This window comes from Phoca vitulina, unplaced genomic scaffold (assembly GCF_004348235.1).
Source record: "Phoca vitulina isolate PV1807 unplaced genomic scaffold, GSC_HSeal_1.0 scaffold12, whole genome shotgun sequence".
NCBI classification, from domain to species: Eukaryota; Metazoa; Chordata; class Mammalia; order Carnivora; family Phocidae; genus Phoca; species Phoca vitulina.
In genome coordinates, this window is record NW_022589715.1 from 5,643,997 (window position 1) to 5,657,266 (window position 13,270).

Here is a 13,270-nt window from a genome sequence, read left to right on the forward strand (position 1 = left end):
AAAAATAGAATATTTCTGTGGCAAGAGTGGGCACTCAGCAAGTCACCTTCTTTTGTGCTTTATCCCGAGAGGAAATTGACACTATCTTCACTAGCCCCTCCTTTAATCCCACAAATATTTATTGGGTGCCTATGTCAGCTCTGTGCTAGGTACAGTGAAATATAAACCGAAGATCTGCCCACAAGGAACACAGGACCTATTATTTATCACAGTTATTCTCCCAACGAAGTAAATAAGGAAACTAAATTATTACAAAAATGGAACCCCGAAGGAGGCAAAAGATATCTTTGAGGGTTAGTTTCAACACTTCATAGTATACAAAGCATGTTTACATACACTATCTCATTTGATCCTCACAACCACCCATTAAGGTTATTAGTACTTTCAAAGTGACTCAGTAACTTGGCCAGGCGACAGTGTTAGTTAAGAGTGGGGCCTGACACAAACCTAAGGTTTCGGGCACCAAACCCATGCTCTTTCCATTACACGTTCCATGTTCCTCTCTACTAAAATACCACAAAATTTAAGAGTGGTAAAATTGGCTCAGGTCATGATCTCAGGGTTGTGATCTCGAGCCCCTCAATAGGCTCCGTGCTCAGCGGGGAGTCTGCTTAAGTTTCTCTCTCCCTCTCCCTCTGTCCAACCCCCATCTTCCCCATGCTCTCTCTTTAAAATAAATAAATAAATCTTTTTTTTTAAGATTTTATTTATTTACTGGAGATGCTCCATGTCACAACCCTGACATCACGACCTGAGCCGAAACGAAGAGTCAGTTGTTTAACTGACTGTGCCACCCAGGCACCCCATAAATAAATCAAATGTTTAAAAAAAAAAAGAGTGATAAACATATGGATGGGAAAAATTTTTTTGTCTATTTTTTTTTTTTAAAGATTTTATTTATTTATTTGACAGAGACACAGCGAGAGAGGGAACACAAGCAGGGGGAGTGGGAGAGGGAGAAGCAGGCTCCCCGCTGAGCGGGGAGCCCGATGCAGGGCTCAATCCCAGGACCCTGGGATCATGACCTAAGCCAAAGGCAGACGCTCAACGACTGAGCCACCCAGGCACCCCTGTCTATATTTTTATGTGCCTCCTGATCTGCTCTGCCCTCACAGCTTGGCCAGCTGTATTGGGAATACTTTTTTTTTTTTCAGGTTTCTTTTTTTTTATTTTATTTTATTTTTTTTATTATTATGTTAGTAAACTCTACACCCAACCTGGGGCTTGATCACAACACTGAGATCAAGAGTCACAAGCTTTACCGACTGAGCCAGCCAGGCGCCCCTATATCAGGAATATCTTTAGTATTCACAAATCTATCAGAGTCCCTACTCACTATATTTACTCTGTCTTGAATTCAGGTAATTACCAATTCAGGTAATTTTCTTTTTCTTTTCTTTCTTTCTTTCTTCTTTTTTTTTTTTGGTGAGTAAAGGAATAGAAGTTTATTAAGTGAAGATACAGAAAAAGCTCTCAAGAGTGCGAGCGTCCCGACAGGGTTGCGACAGGGTTGCCAACGAGGGCCTTTAGGGTTGGTCTTTTATAGAAAGCTAACCAGGGAACTTAAATTCTTTTAACATCTCTATTGATAACACCTTCAATGGCTTAATTCCTTTTTACGGGCTGGTTAGTCTTTTGTTGGTCACAGGTGATTATCATAAAGACACCCACCCCACACGACCCACCCCGCACACCTAGGGCAGGGTAGTCCCCCTCTGAATTCACGTAATTTTTTTTTTTTTTTTAAAGATTTTATTTATTTATTTGACAGAGAGAGACATAGTGAGAGAGGGAACACAAGCAGGGGGAGTGGGAGAGGGAGAAGCAGGCTTCCCGCGGAGCAGGGAGCCCGATGCGGGGCTCGATCCCAGGACCCTGGGATCATGACCTGAGCCGAAGGCAGACGCTTAACGACTGAGCCACCCAGGCGCCCCTGAATTCACGTAATTTTCTAACAGTTCTTTTTGTCTGCCATGCCTGATGTTTTTCAACAATCATCTTTTCCTTTGGGATGAAACAAGACATTCAGCCCAGTGATAATGCATTAGCCGACACTGACTACTTGCCGAGACATAACAAACTTCAATCCTTTCATGCGGCTCATACGGCTCTATAGAAAATACCACGTGATGATTACATCTATGCAGAGGACGGCAGCCATTCCCACTTCTCTAAAGCACTGCGTAGTGAGCACAGGATGGAACTGTTTGATCAACTTACGATCACCCAACAATGGCTGCATCTATTCATGTGACAAATATTTACTCTGTACCTAAATATTCCAGGTGCCGTCCTAGGGTCTGAGGAACACACTGGTGCACGATAAATCCTTATTCTTAAGGAGTTTGCATTCTATTGAAGGAAACTGTCAGTAAGCAGAACTATAATTCTGGATATTGTGAAGTGCTATATTGAAAATGAAAATCACTTTTGGATATCATGCTAGAGAAAGGGGTAGGTGGTGAGAAAACAGATATGGTGGTCAGAGAAGACTTCTCTGAAGAGAAGATATTTGACAGAAACCTGAGTGATGGGAAGGATTCAGTAATGAGAAGACTTGGGGGATCAAGGACTGCAAGTGAGGTTAAGAAGGCCACTGGGATGGGAAGACAGCCAGCAAGGGGAAAGTAGTAGCAGGAGTAACAGTGATCTTAGCAATAATAACGATGATGTATGTTATAATTATAATGTTACCATTATTAGGGGTAGTAGATACCATATGCCAGGCACTATGCTAAGTGCTTTACATATGGTTTCTTTCTCACTTTTTAATTTTTTTTATTATTATGTTATGTTAATCACCATACATCATTAGTTTTTGATGTCTTTCTTACTTTTTCAAAAAGATTTTATTTTTAAGTAATCTCTACACCCAACACGGGGCTCAAACTCATAATCCTGAGATCAAGAGTCACATGTTCCACTGACTGAGCCAGCCAGGCACCCCCTACATATGGTTTCTTTTAATCCTAAAAATAGCTATATGTCAGAGGAATTATGATTGTCTTCATTTCACAAACAAGGAAACTGAGGCAGAGCAAGGATAAGGACTTTATCCAAGACTACACGTTCCTGAGTAGCAGAGCTAGAAGTTTATCAGACGCCAAAGCCGGTTCTTTTAACCCTCCTGCCCTGTGACCTCCATGTACAGAGTCTTCATGGGATTCAAACACTCATTACCAGACTCCCATTTAGCCTGGGGCTGAGTGTTTACTATGTGGATCACCCAAGCCTTATTTTCAGCTTTCTTCCTTTTGGACTTTGTATTGTTAACATCTTTTTGCTCAGTGGGAAACAAAAGAGTACTGAACAAAAAGGAGTTGGTGAACCTCAAAAAGTAAAAGGTAAAATTTCCCCCTGAAAAGCCTAATAAGCAACCTTATATGCAATTGGGGGTGAAAAAGTAAGGGTGGGGGCAAGGGTTCCAGGAAGGGAGGCTGCCCCCACAGCACCCACTCTATCTCAGTGAGTGAGCTATCTTCCCTTTTGCCGTCTTACAAACAAAGACAAGAAGCGGTTACCTGGAGGGTAGGAGTGCTTTCCATCTACAATCCACTCTAACAAGGCCTCTATTAATTCAAGATTCACCTTTTCGAAATCCATGATGGACATTGTTTTGATGACCGATTTGCTAACCCCTGAAAGAAAGGTAAAAATCAGAAGGATAATTATACCTTATTAAAGACAATGATGCCTGTGAACTAGGTGAGTCTCTTGATTTAATGACACAGATGTTCACATTTATGCACCGAAATGAATCGTTTTCTTTCAGTCTCTCAGAAAATACATGTTTACGAGGAGCACTTTTTGCTTGAACAATGACTCAAAGAACAGGCACCTGACCCTGCTGGAAAGGCCCAGATTGACCACGTTTTTCTTTCTTCCTTCCCCTCTTTTCTCCATCACACATTTATTGACAATTTAAATCCTAGAAACAAAATTCAAAGTCAAATACACTTTAGAAAGCCCTTCCAGATTCAATCAAGTCATGAGTCAGATCAGATGGAAGTCCAGGTAACAGTGATCCAGGGAAATCAACAGAGACCACAGCTTTTACCAACATCTTCACGACAGTGACTTTTAACCTTTAGGTTCCTTTGAGAAAAGGACAAAAGTTCTGGATCTTCCCTGAAAAATACATGTGATTTTAATGGCTTCACCAACAACCCCTGAATTCTAGTCACAGACTTTCAGGTTAAGGTCTCCAGTCCCCTTTTAATTTATCTGAGGCCTAGTGACAGATACAGTTCTTTGGGCTATACTGTGTGCTTGAGCTCTTTTCAAAACAAATAGCATATTCTTGGGGAGACTAACTCTCCAAAGACCGCTGGCCTTTCTTCTCAGGTCCTCTTAATAGCCCATCGCCCTGAATAGTCTAACTGGAACAAAATAGCTGCAGGTGATATGAAGGAAGGGAAGCTTCCTATATTATGCTGAAGTTTGAAGAGGGGCAAAAGCAGTTTTAAACAATGTTGTTCTGGCAGTGTAAACCCTATGTTGGTCAAACATGAAAAGAAAGGATGTGGTTGGGTGTGGAGGGCAGAGAAGGAATCATTTTTATATGTCAAGATTCCAAAAAGCAGACTTTTCAAAAAGGAGAAGGATTAGCTAACACAAAAAAGGAGAGTGAATGTAATTTTTTAAAAACTTTTAATAGTTTGGCAGTTTTTGCTAATCAATTATACACTTAAAAGGACTGACTATTATTATTATTTAACTAGAAAAAGTTTTAAAAATTGAGCTCAGAAACATTATTTAATTTTCTGAGGAGAGAGCCTTGAGATCAACCAGCCCCGGTCTTTTCTTGGTACAGGGAGCGGTCTGCCCACTACCAGACAGAAGCTACTGGCAGACCCGGGTTTCTTGACCACAAATCTTCCATCCACCTCCTTCAGAAAGAAGTTCTCAGAAGTGCTTTCTGAACTTTGGTAACCTGTGTGCTTGAAATTAGAAAGGCCTGGTTTCGATCCAGGCATAATTTTTATTTATTTTAAAAAAGATTTTATTTATTTATTTTAGAGAGAGATAGACAGCACAAGTGGGGGGAGGGACAGAGGGAGAGGGAAGGAGAATCTCAAGCAGCCTCCACGCTGAGTGTAGAACCCGGCATGAAACTCAATCTCACAACCCTGAGATCATGACTTGAACTAAAATCAAGGGTTGGATGCTTAGGCGCCCCATCCAGTCATAATTTTTATTTTTTAAAAGGATTTTATTTATTTATTTGACAGAGAGAGAGAGATAGCAAGAGAGGGAACACAAGCAGGGGGAGCGGGAGAGAGAGAAGCAGGCTTCCTGCGGAGCGGGGAGCCCGATGCGGGGCTCGATCCCAGGACTCTGGGATCATGACCTGAGCCAAAGGCAGACGCTTAACACTGGCACCCCCAGTCATAATTTTTAAAGAAAATTCTGAAATTTCTGAAATAATTTAATAGAATAAGGAAATGGGAATTATCAGCTGGTGTGATGTACAGAAAGAACACAAACTTTTGACTCAGACATAGTTTAATTAGAATTACAAATGTGCACTCACTAGCTGGGCACTGTGCTATGGATTTGTATTATCTCATTTAATTCCCTAAACAACTCCATTTTATTGCTAAGGAAACAGGTATGGAGAGGACAAGGAACTTGCTCAAGGAACTCTGAGTGAGTGAGCAAGTTGAGCCCAAGTCTATCTGATGCAAGTTTATGCTCTCAACCTTACTTCTCAGGATGTTGGGAAGGTTAAGTGAAATAATGTTTAGGAGCTATGCATACCTTCCTAAACAGCAGAATGCTAGCTAATACCTTAATTCCTGGATGATTACCATTGCCCATGCAGGACTGGGAATATAGTCTTCAGAGGAAGGAGAAAAAGGAAAACTCACTTGTCTCTCCTCCCATAGAAGCAGTAACAGGGAATTAGAGGCTCTTACTCCTTGAAAGGTAAATACCTTTTTTTTCCCCCCCAAAAGGCTAAGGGGGGGGTGGTGGCAGTCCAGGGAAGAGAGCAGGAAGGGCAGCTGAGACCTGTCTCTGGTGTAGGCTTTAGGGAAGAAAGCAGAAGTAGTACCCTTGGGGTTTCTATGTGCTCAGCCCAGCTTATCTGTATAGAAGACTATCTAGGAACAAAGAACAGTTAGGTGGGGTCTGGCACAGGAGGAGGGAGCACCTAACAACATATATAAAAATGCTCAGCACAGGGTGGCGCCACAAAAGATGTTATTTGAAAAGCCCATGAGTAATGCTAAAACTAGTGGATAAAATTTTGAGGATATTATAGGATATTTAAATAGTCTCAAATATCTCTCCACAAATGACTTATTAACTATAAAGGGAACAAACAGTAACCACACAGGGGAGACACCTAGCCGACATCACCCTAACCAAGTGATCAAAAATAACACCGCCAATAATGGGACAAACCAACATCCTATGCCTCCTGATATGATGTACCGAGAAGGACTCAAAATTGTTTCTGTGGTTTTCTAACCAAAAATGAAACCCAAAAGGTTAGGTTTTCTAACCTAAATTTAATCCTGGGGAAACATTAGACAAAACCAAATGGAGGGACATTCTACGAAATAACTGGCCCAAACTCCAAAAAATGTCAAGATCTTAAAAGAAAAATACAGGCTGGCGAGTTTTTCCAGATCAAAAGAAACTAAAGACACATAACAACGAATGCAATATGTAATTGTGGGTTGGATTCTGGACTAGAAAAAAATAGCAATAAAGAACATTTTTTAGGGGTGCCTGGGTGGCTCAGTCATTAAGCATCTGCCTTCGGCTCGGGTCATGATCGTGGGGTCCTGGGATCGAGCCCCGCATTGGGCTCCCTGCTCGGTGGGAAGCTTGCTTCTCCCTCTCCCACTCCCCCTGCTTGTGTTCCCTCTCTCGCTGTCTCTCTCTCTGTCAGATAAATAAAATCTAAAAAAAAAAAAAGGTGTGGTTAGCCTTTAAAAAAAAAGAACATTTTTTAGATAATTGGCAAAGTTAGAATATTGACTATGGATCAAATAATAGTATTATATCAGTTAAATATCTTCATTTTGATCATGTCTGGTGTTTATGCTTTTAAGAAATGCATATTAAAATATCAGGGATTAGGGGACATCATATCTGCAACTTACTCAAAAGGTTCAGGAAAGAAATATATACATGCGCAGAGCAAATAATGATAAAGCAAATGAAGCAAAATATTAATAATTGGTGAATTGGGGTAAAGGATATAGGAGAGTTCATTGTGTAGTCCTGCCAACTTTAATTTTGAATTTGCAATCATATCAAAATAAAAAGTTATAAAATAGTGAAGAATATATTTATATTTCACTATTTCCCAATTTTTCTATAATAAACACATCTTTTATAATAAAAAAACCTACTGGTAAATACAGTAACAATTACATCTAATATGTGTTGGAACTGCTATTTTTCTTCTTTTTTTTTTTTTTGGAACTGCTATTCTTCTAAGTCAAAGGTTGTTGGGATGAATTAAGACAATGTAGCTATGAGACAAGAGCCATGTTTTTCTTCCTCTGGATCACTGGTTATCTTTGGCATAACTGTAATATTCCCCCAGGAAACGCGTTACCTTTATAGCGGGCCAGGAGCTGCTTGAAATCTAACTGTTGATCTGGCACTGCATCTTTGACAGAATCCTGGGGCTGGAGGTGAAGAGAGAGCCTCAGGTCTTCCTCTACTTCTTCAAATGCAGTTCTGCTGCGCCTTGCTTTCAGCTTCTCCTTTGTCATCTGCTTCATGGAGCGCATATATGGGCTCCCGTCCTGTAACACATACCTGAGGAAGGAAGACAAAGGAATGGGTCTGTGTGTATGTGGGTCTGTTGGCGAGAAATGAAAATTTTCACCGATTTATATGCTCATTCTGAAGAACGTTGCTCTGCTTCTGCCCAATTCGTGTGCTACTCTTCCACCAGTCCAGGGTTCTGCTGGCTAGACCCTATTTCTGGGAGGGAACACACTGGAATGCTTTTGCTTCTGTCTCAAGATCATTCTGGAGGCAGTGAGTCTGAGTTTGAAAGTGAGAGAATAAAGACCAGGAAACTAGTTGAAAGATTAATTTCCCCAGAGATTCACATTCAATGGAAGTGGGATGGGGCCCAGAGAATAACAATTGTAATAAGCTCCCTACGTATGCTTATTGCACACTAAAGTTTGAGAGCCACTGGTTTTAGGTTTTTAGCTTGACAATATTGTACCATTAGATAATCAGAGAATTGGGAGTGGGGCTTATTAGAAATGGAAGAGGCAGGGTGAAGGAGAAAACTTCTGAATTGAATTCAGGTGCCAGACATCAAGGGTATTTTACTTCTGGAACTCAGAGGTCAGGAACGAAGATGATGATCTGGGGATTCTTGGCACAGAGGTGACGTTTGAAATCACGTGAGTCTAACAGAGGGATGAAAGAGTTTAACAGTGAGAAGAAATAATGCCAGGATAAAACCATGGGGAGTCTTCAAGGTCAAAAAGTGGGAAGAGGAATCAGGGCTTTCAAAGGAGAAAAATGTATTCAATGGAAATGACCATTTTCTGCCCAGTTCTGAAATTACAGACATCTTAATACTCACACTACACTGCAAGCTCCCTGAGGCTTGCAGGATGATGATGATAATAGCTAACTTTTATAAAGCATTTGCTATGCACCAGGCTCAGTTCTAGGCCCTTTGCACCTATTAACTCCAAGAATTAATTACTCCTTATAACAACCCTGTGAAGCAGCTGTTAATAATATGACCATTTACATATGATGAAACTGAGTCACAGAGAGATTAAGCTACTTATCAATGTTACAGTTAGTAGGTAGAAGGATTTTCTTTTTTTAAATTATCTATTTAGGGGTGCCTGATGGCTCAGTCGGTTAAGCAACTGCTTTCGGCTCAGGTCATGATCCCAGGGTCCTGGGATCGAGCCCCACATCAGGCTCTCTGCTCAGCGGGAAGCCTGTTCTCCCTCTGCCACTCCCCCTGCTTGTGTTCCCTCTCTCACCGTGTCTCTGTCAAAAAAATAAATCTTTAAAAAAAAGTTATCTATTTAAGTAATCTCTATTCCCAACGTGCTCAAACTCACAACCCTAAGATCAAGAGTCACATGCTCCTCCGACTGAGCCAGCCTGATGCCCCTAGTAAGTAGAGGGATTTAAATACTGGCAGTCTATCTGCAGAATTGGTCTTTTTTTTTCTTTCTTTCTTTCTTTTTTTTTTTAAGATTTTATTTATTTATTTGACAGAGAGAGAGACAGCGAGAGAGGGAACACAAGCAGGGGTAGTGGGAGAGGGAGAAGCAGGCTTCCTGCAGAGCAGGGAGCCAGATGCGGGGCTCCATCCCAGGACCCTGGGATCATGACCTGAGCCGTAGGCAGATGCTTACCGACTGAGCCACCCAGGCGTCCCTGGTCTTTTTCTTTCTTATTAAATTTTCCATATATTTGGTCCCTCATCATTTTTTTTTAATAGACTTCATTCTTCAGAGCAGTTTTAGTTCACAGCAATATTGAGCAGAAGGTATAGAGATTTCCCAATACCCCCTGTTACCCACATATGCATAGCCTCCCTCATTATCAATATCCCCCCACCAGAGTGGTATAATTATTATAACTGATGAACCGACAGTGGTACATCATGAACACCCAAAGCCTATAGTTTACATTAGGGTTCCAGTCAGTACTGACAATATATAATATTGTCTGTGAATTGCAAATAATTGTATAATATTTGCTGAAAGGGGAAAACAAAATGCTCAAGCAGAAAAATTACAGAAAAACGAACACATCTATTAAAATGCTGGCACACTGAGCTAAAATGGTAATTCTTTCAAAGACTTTCATCAAACCTTCATTAATGTCTTCCTTACCTTGTCACAGCAATTGCATCTTCCAGAAAAAACTGATCAACAGGAAATGTGCGACCTAGAAGAACAAGAAAATAAAAGAGAAAAGCCTCAGAATACCTGTTCAACTATCTTGAAATAAATAGTTGGCATATGTAAAATTCTCTTAAAACAAAGCCTGGCACAATAAGGGATGGTTTGTTCTGTGGTCTTACAAATATCAAAAAAGAAAAACAAAAGGTTGGGCGCCTGGGTGGCTAAGCTGGTTAAGCGTCTGCCTTCAGCTCAGGTCATGATCCCAAGGTCCTGGGATCGAGCTCCGCATCGGGCTCCCTGCTCCGCGGGAAGCCTGCTTCTCCCTCTCCCACTCCCCCTGCTTGTGTTCCCTCTCTTGCTGTCTCTCTCTGTCAAATAAATAAATAAAATCTTACAAAAAAAAAAAAAGAAAAACAAAAGCTTCTGATGATTGAAATTAGAAGGGATATAGAATCCAGCTTGTAAAAAAACCCAGAAGTGCATAGGTGGAGAGATGCTCATTTATAACACTTTTTTTTTAAACCTCTTTTTTTTTTAAACCTGTTACACTTTTCTCACCCTCCCCTTCTCTGCCTCAGGGAACTTTGAACCATTCAACAACTAGAAGAAATAGTGCGATTATTCGTCAAAATTGTCCCCACATCATTCCTTTGGCAATCAATCGCAAAGCCCAAGGTGATAAATTAATCCCACAATGAGATTGTGAAAACACCAGAAGACATAGACTATTCAACTTCACTTTCTCCCAGAGTAGACCAACACCCAGAAAGTTAGCTGAATCCAGCAATGAACCAATATGCTTATACACAGAGACAACTTCCCTCTTTATGACAGATTACCATTATTAACTCACACTTTGATGTTAAACACAATGGAATGCTAGAAATCCTAATAACCTAGACTTTTTAAAAGAGCACATATAAAACTGAAATCTCTTAGCAAATGGATATAATGTTACTTCTTTATTTATTTCATTATATGGTCATAATTTTGTTATAAACGAATCACTTCTCCAGAAAAGATATAAATACCTGTTATTTTATATCTCAAATGAACTTTAAAAATAATTATATTTGCTTATCAGAACAATGCATATTTAAGGATGCATTTTAATCACCTGGTATAGTAATAACTGGGCAGGAACTGAAATATTCTGAAAAGAGCTCAGCATTTAAAGTTGCACTCATTAGAATAACTTGAAGAGTTGGTCTCTGCAACACAATGTCCTTCAAGACTAGCAGCAAGAAGTCACTAAAGGAAATAAAAGAAACACCTGAAGATCAAACAAATTCAATACATAAAAATGAATTTACTTTTGATGTATTTTTTTAAAGATTCTATTTATTTATTTATTTATTTATTTATTTTTTAAAGATTTTATTTATTTGAGAGAGAATGAGAGAGAGAGAGCACATGAGAGGGGGGAGGGTCAGAGGGAGAAGCAGGCTCCTTGCTGAGCAGGGAGCCCGATGCGGGACTCGATCCAGGGACTCCAGGATCATGACCTGAGCTGAAGGCAGTCGCTTAACCAACTGAGCCACCCAGGCGCCCAAAGATTCTATTTATTAATATTAGTAAATATTATTTATTTATTTATTTATTTATTTATTTATTTTTCAGCCAGGGCAGGCCTAGCTGAAAAGGTATCTTTGAGTAAAGACTTGAAGGAAGTGAGGGAGCTACTGTGAATGTGTGGGAGAATCCCATAACTGGCAGATTTTTTTTTTTTGAAGATTTTATTTTATTTATTTATTTGACAGAGATAGGCAGCGAGAGAGGGAACACAAGCAGGGGGAGTGGGAGAGGGAGAAGCAGGCTTCCCGCTGAGCAGGGAGCCTGATGTGGGGCTCGATCCCAGGACCCTGGGATCACGACCTGAGCCGAAGGCAGACGTTTAATGACTGAGCCACCCAGGCGCCCCAACTGGCAGATTAATAACATGTGCAAAGGACCCGAGGTACATACTTCAAGGACAGCAAGGAGGACAATGTGGCTAGAGCGACTGAATAAGGGGAGAGCAGCAGGAGATGAGCAGTGGTGATGCAGATCATGTCACATAGGGCCTGACTTGTTGGTGAGGACTTTAATAAGTCATCAGAGGATGATGAGCAGAAGAATGGCACAGTAAGATTTATATTTGAATAGAACTGTTGGTCTGCTCTATTGAGAATAGATTGCAAGGGGACGGGCTGAAGCAGGGAGACCAGTGAGGATACTGCTTTTCTATAGCACATATTATTCTACAACTTGGGTTTTTTTCACTACATCTGAGAGATGTTTTCATGTCAGTATCTAAAGCTCTACTTTATTCCTTTTATCTGTCTCACGTTATTCCATAGAATGGGTGATTTTGTAGTAGTTAACCACTTTTTGGTTGATGGACATTTAAGTAGTTTCCATTGTTTTACTATTATAAACAATGCAGTCATGAAAATCTTTGTATTTTCTTCATTACGTATATGTAGATATCAAGAAGTAGAATTACCAAATGCAATGATAGATCCTGTTAGTATTTTGATTGGTACTACACTGATTTTAGTTTATTTGGGGGATATTTTTTTAATTTTAAGTCTTCACATCTAGGATCATGACACATCTTTTTATGAGATTTATAGTTTTTTTTTTACAGAAGTCTTACATTCATTGCTCAAAATACATCAAAAGTTGATCCCAGGGTCCTGGGTTTGAGTTCCGTGGCAGGCTCCCTGCTCAATAGGGAGCCTGCTTCTCCCTCTGCCTGCCACTCCCCCTGCTTGTGTGCTCTCTCTCTGACAAATAAATAAATAAAATCTTAAAAAAAAAAGGGGGGGGGGACTGGGTGGCTCAGTCGGTTAAGCGTCTGCCTTCAGCTCAAGTTATGATCCCAGGGTCCTGGGATCAAGTTCTGAGTTAGGCTCCCTGCTCAGGGGGAGTCTGTTTCTTCCTCTGCCTGCCCCTCCCCCTGCTTCTCCTCTCTCTCTCTCTTTCTCTCTCTCTGTGTCAAATAAATAAATAAAACCTTTAAAAAAATTAAATAAAGTTTACTATTGTTGTGTTCTAGGAATTATTTCTTTTTATTTTGATCTATTCCTTTTATATGCAAGTCTGCTTTTCTTTAGTTTCTAATTACTTCATACTTCCTATTTACTAGTGCATCAATGTATTTATTTCTTTGAACAAATAGTCTTCTAGTCATATGTCTTCCCTGTTCAGAGTTTAAAAACTTTTTATCAGCAATAGTTGGAGACTCTTTTCATGTTTGTTTTTTTCTTTTTAAAATTTTGCTATTAGCTATTTTCTGCTTCTCTGTCAGTCTGCCAACTTTACTTAGACTTTGTTCTCAAAATTTATAATAGTATAGTCCTTTTTGGGAAAGTCTCAAATTTTTTACAGGATTGTCTTTTTTTTCCCCTTAGGTTTTTGTT

The 13,270-nt window shown here is 40.1% G+C and overlaps 1 protein-coding gene across 4 annotated transcripts in view; it reads right to left on the reverse strand.

Moving 5' to 3' along the window:
• The window catches only part of DHX57 (DExH-box helicase 57), a 58,200-nt gene that overhangs the window by 21,055 nt on the left and 23,875 nt on the right, over nucleotides 1-13,270 (reverse strand). For all 4 annotated transcript variants that reach the window (XM_032410342.1, XM_032410343.1, XM_032410344.1 and 1 more), the window contains 4 exons: nucleotides 10,984-11,117; nucleotides 9,855-9,909; nucleotides 7,577-7,782; nucleotides 3,522-3,638 (listed from right to left, as the gene is read on the reverse strand). In XM_032410342.1, the coding sequence (XP_032266233.1) occupies nucleotides 3,522-3,638; nucleotides 7,577-7,782; nucleotides 9,855-9,909; nucleotides 10,984-11,117 (512 nt within the window). The remainder of the gene's footprint in view (nucleotides 1-3,521; nucleotides 3,639-7,576; nucleotides 7,783-9,854; nucleotides 9,910-10,983; nucleotides 11,118-13,270) is intronic.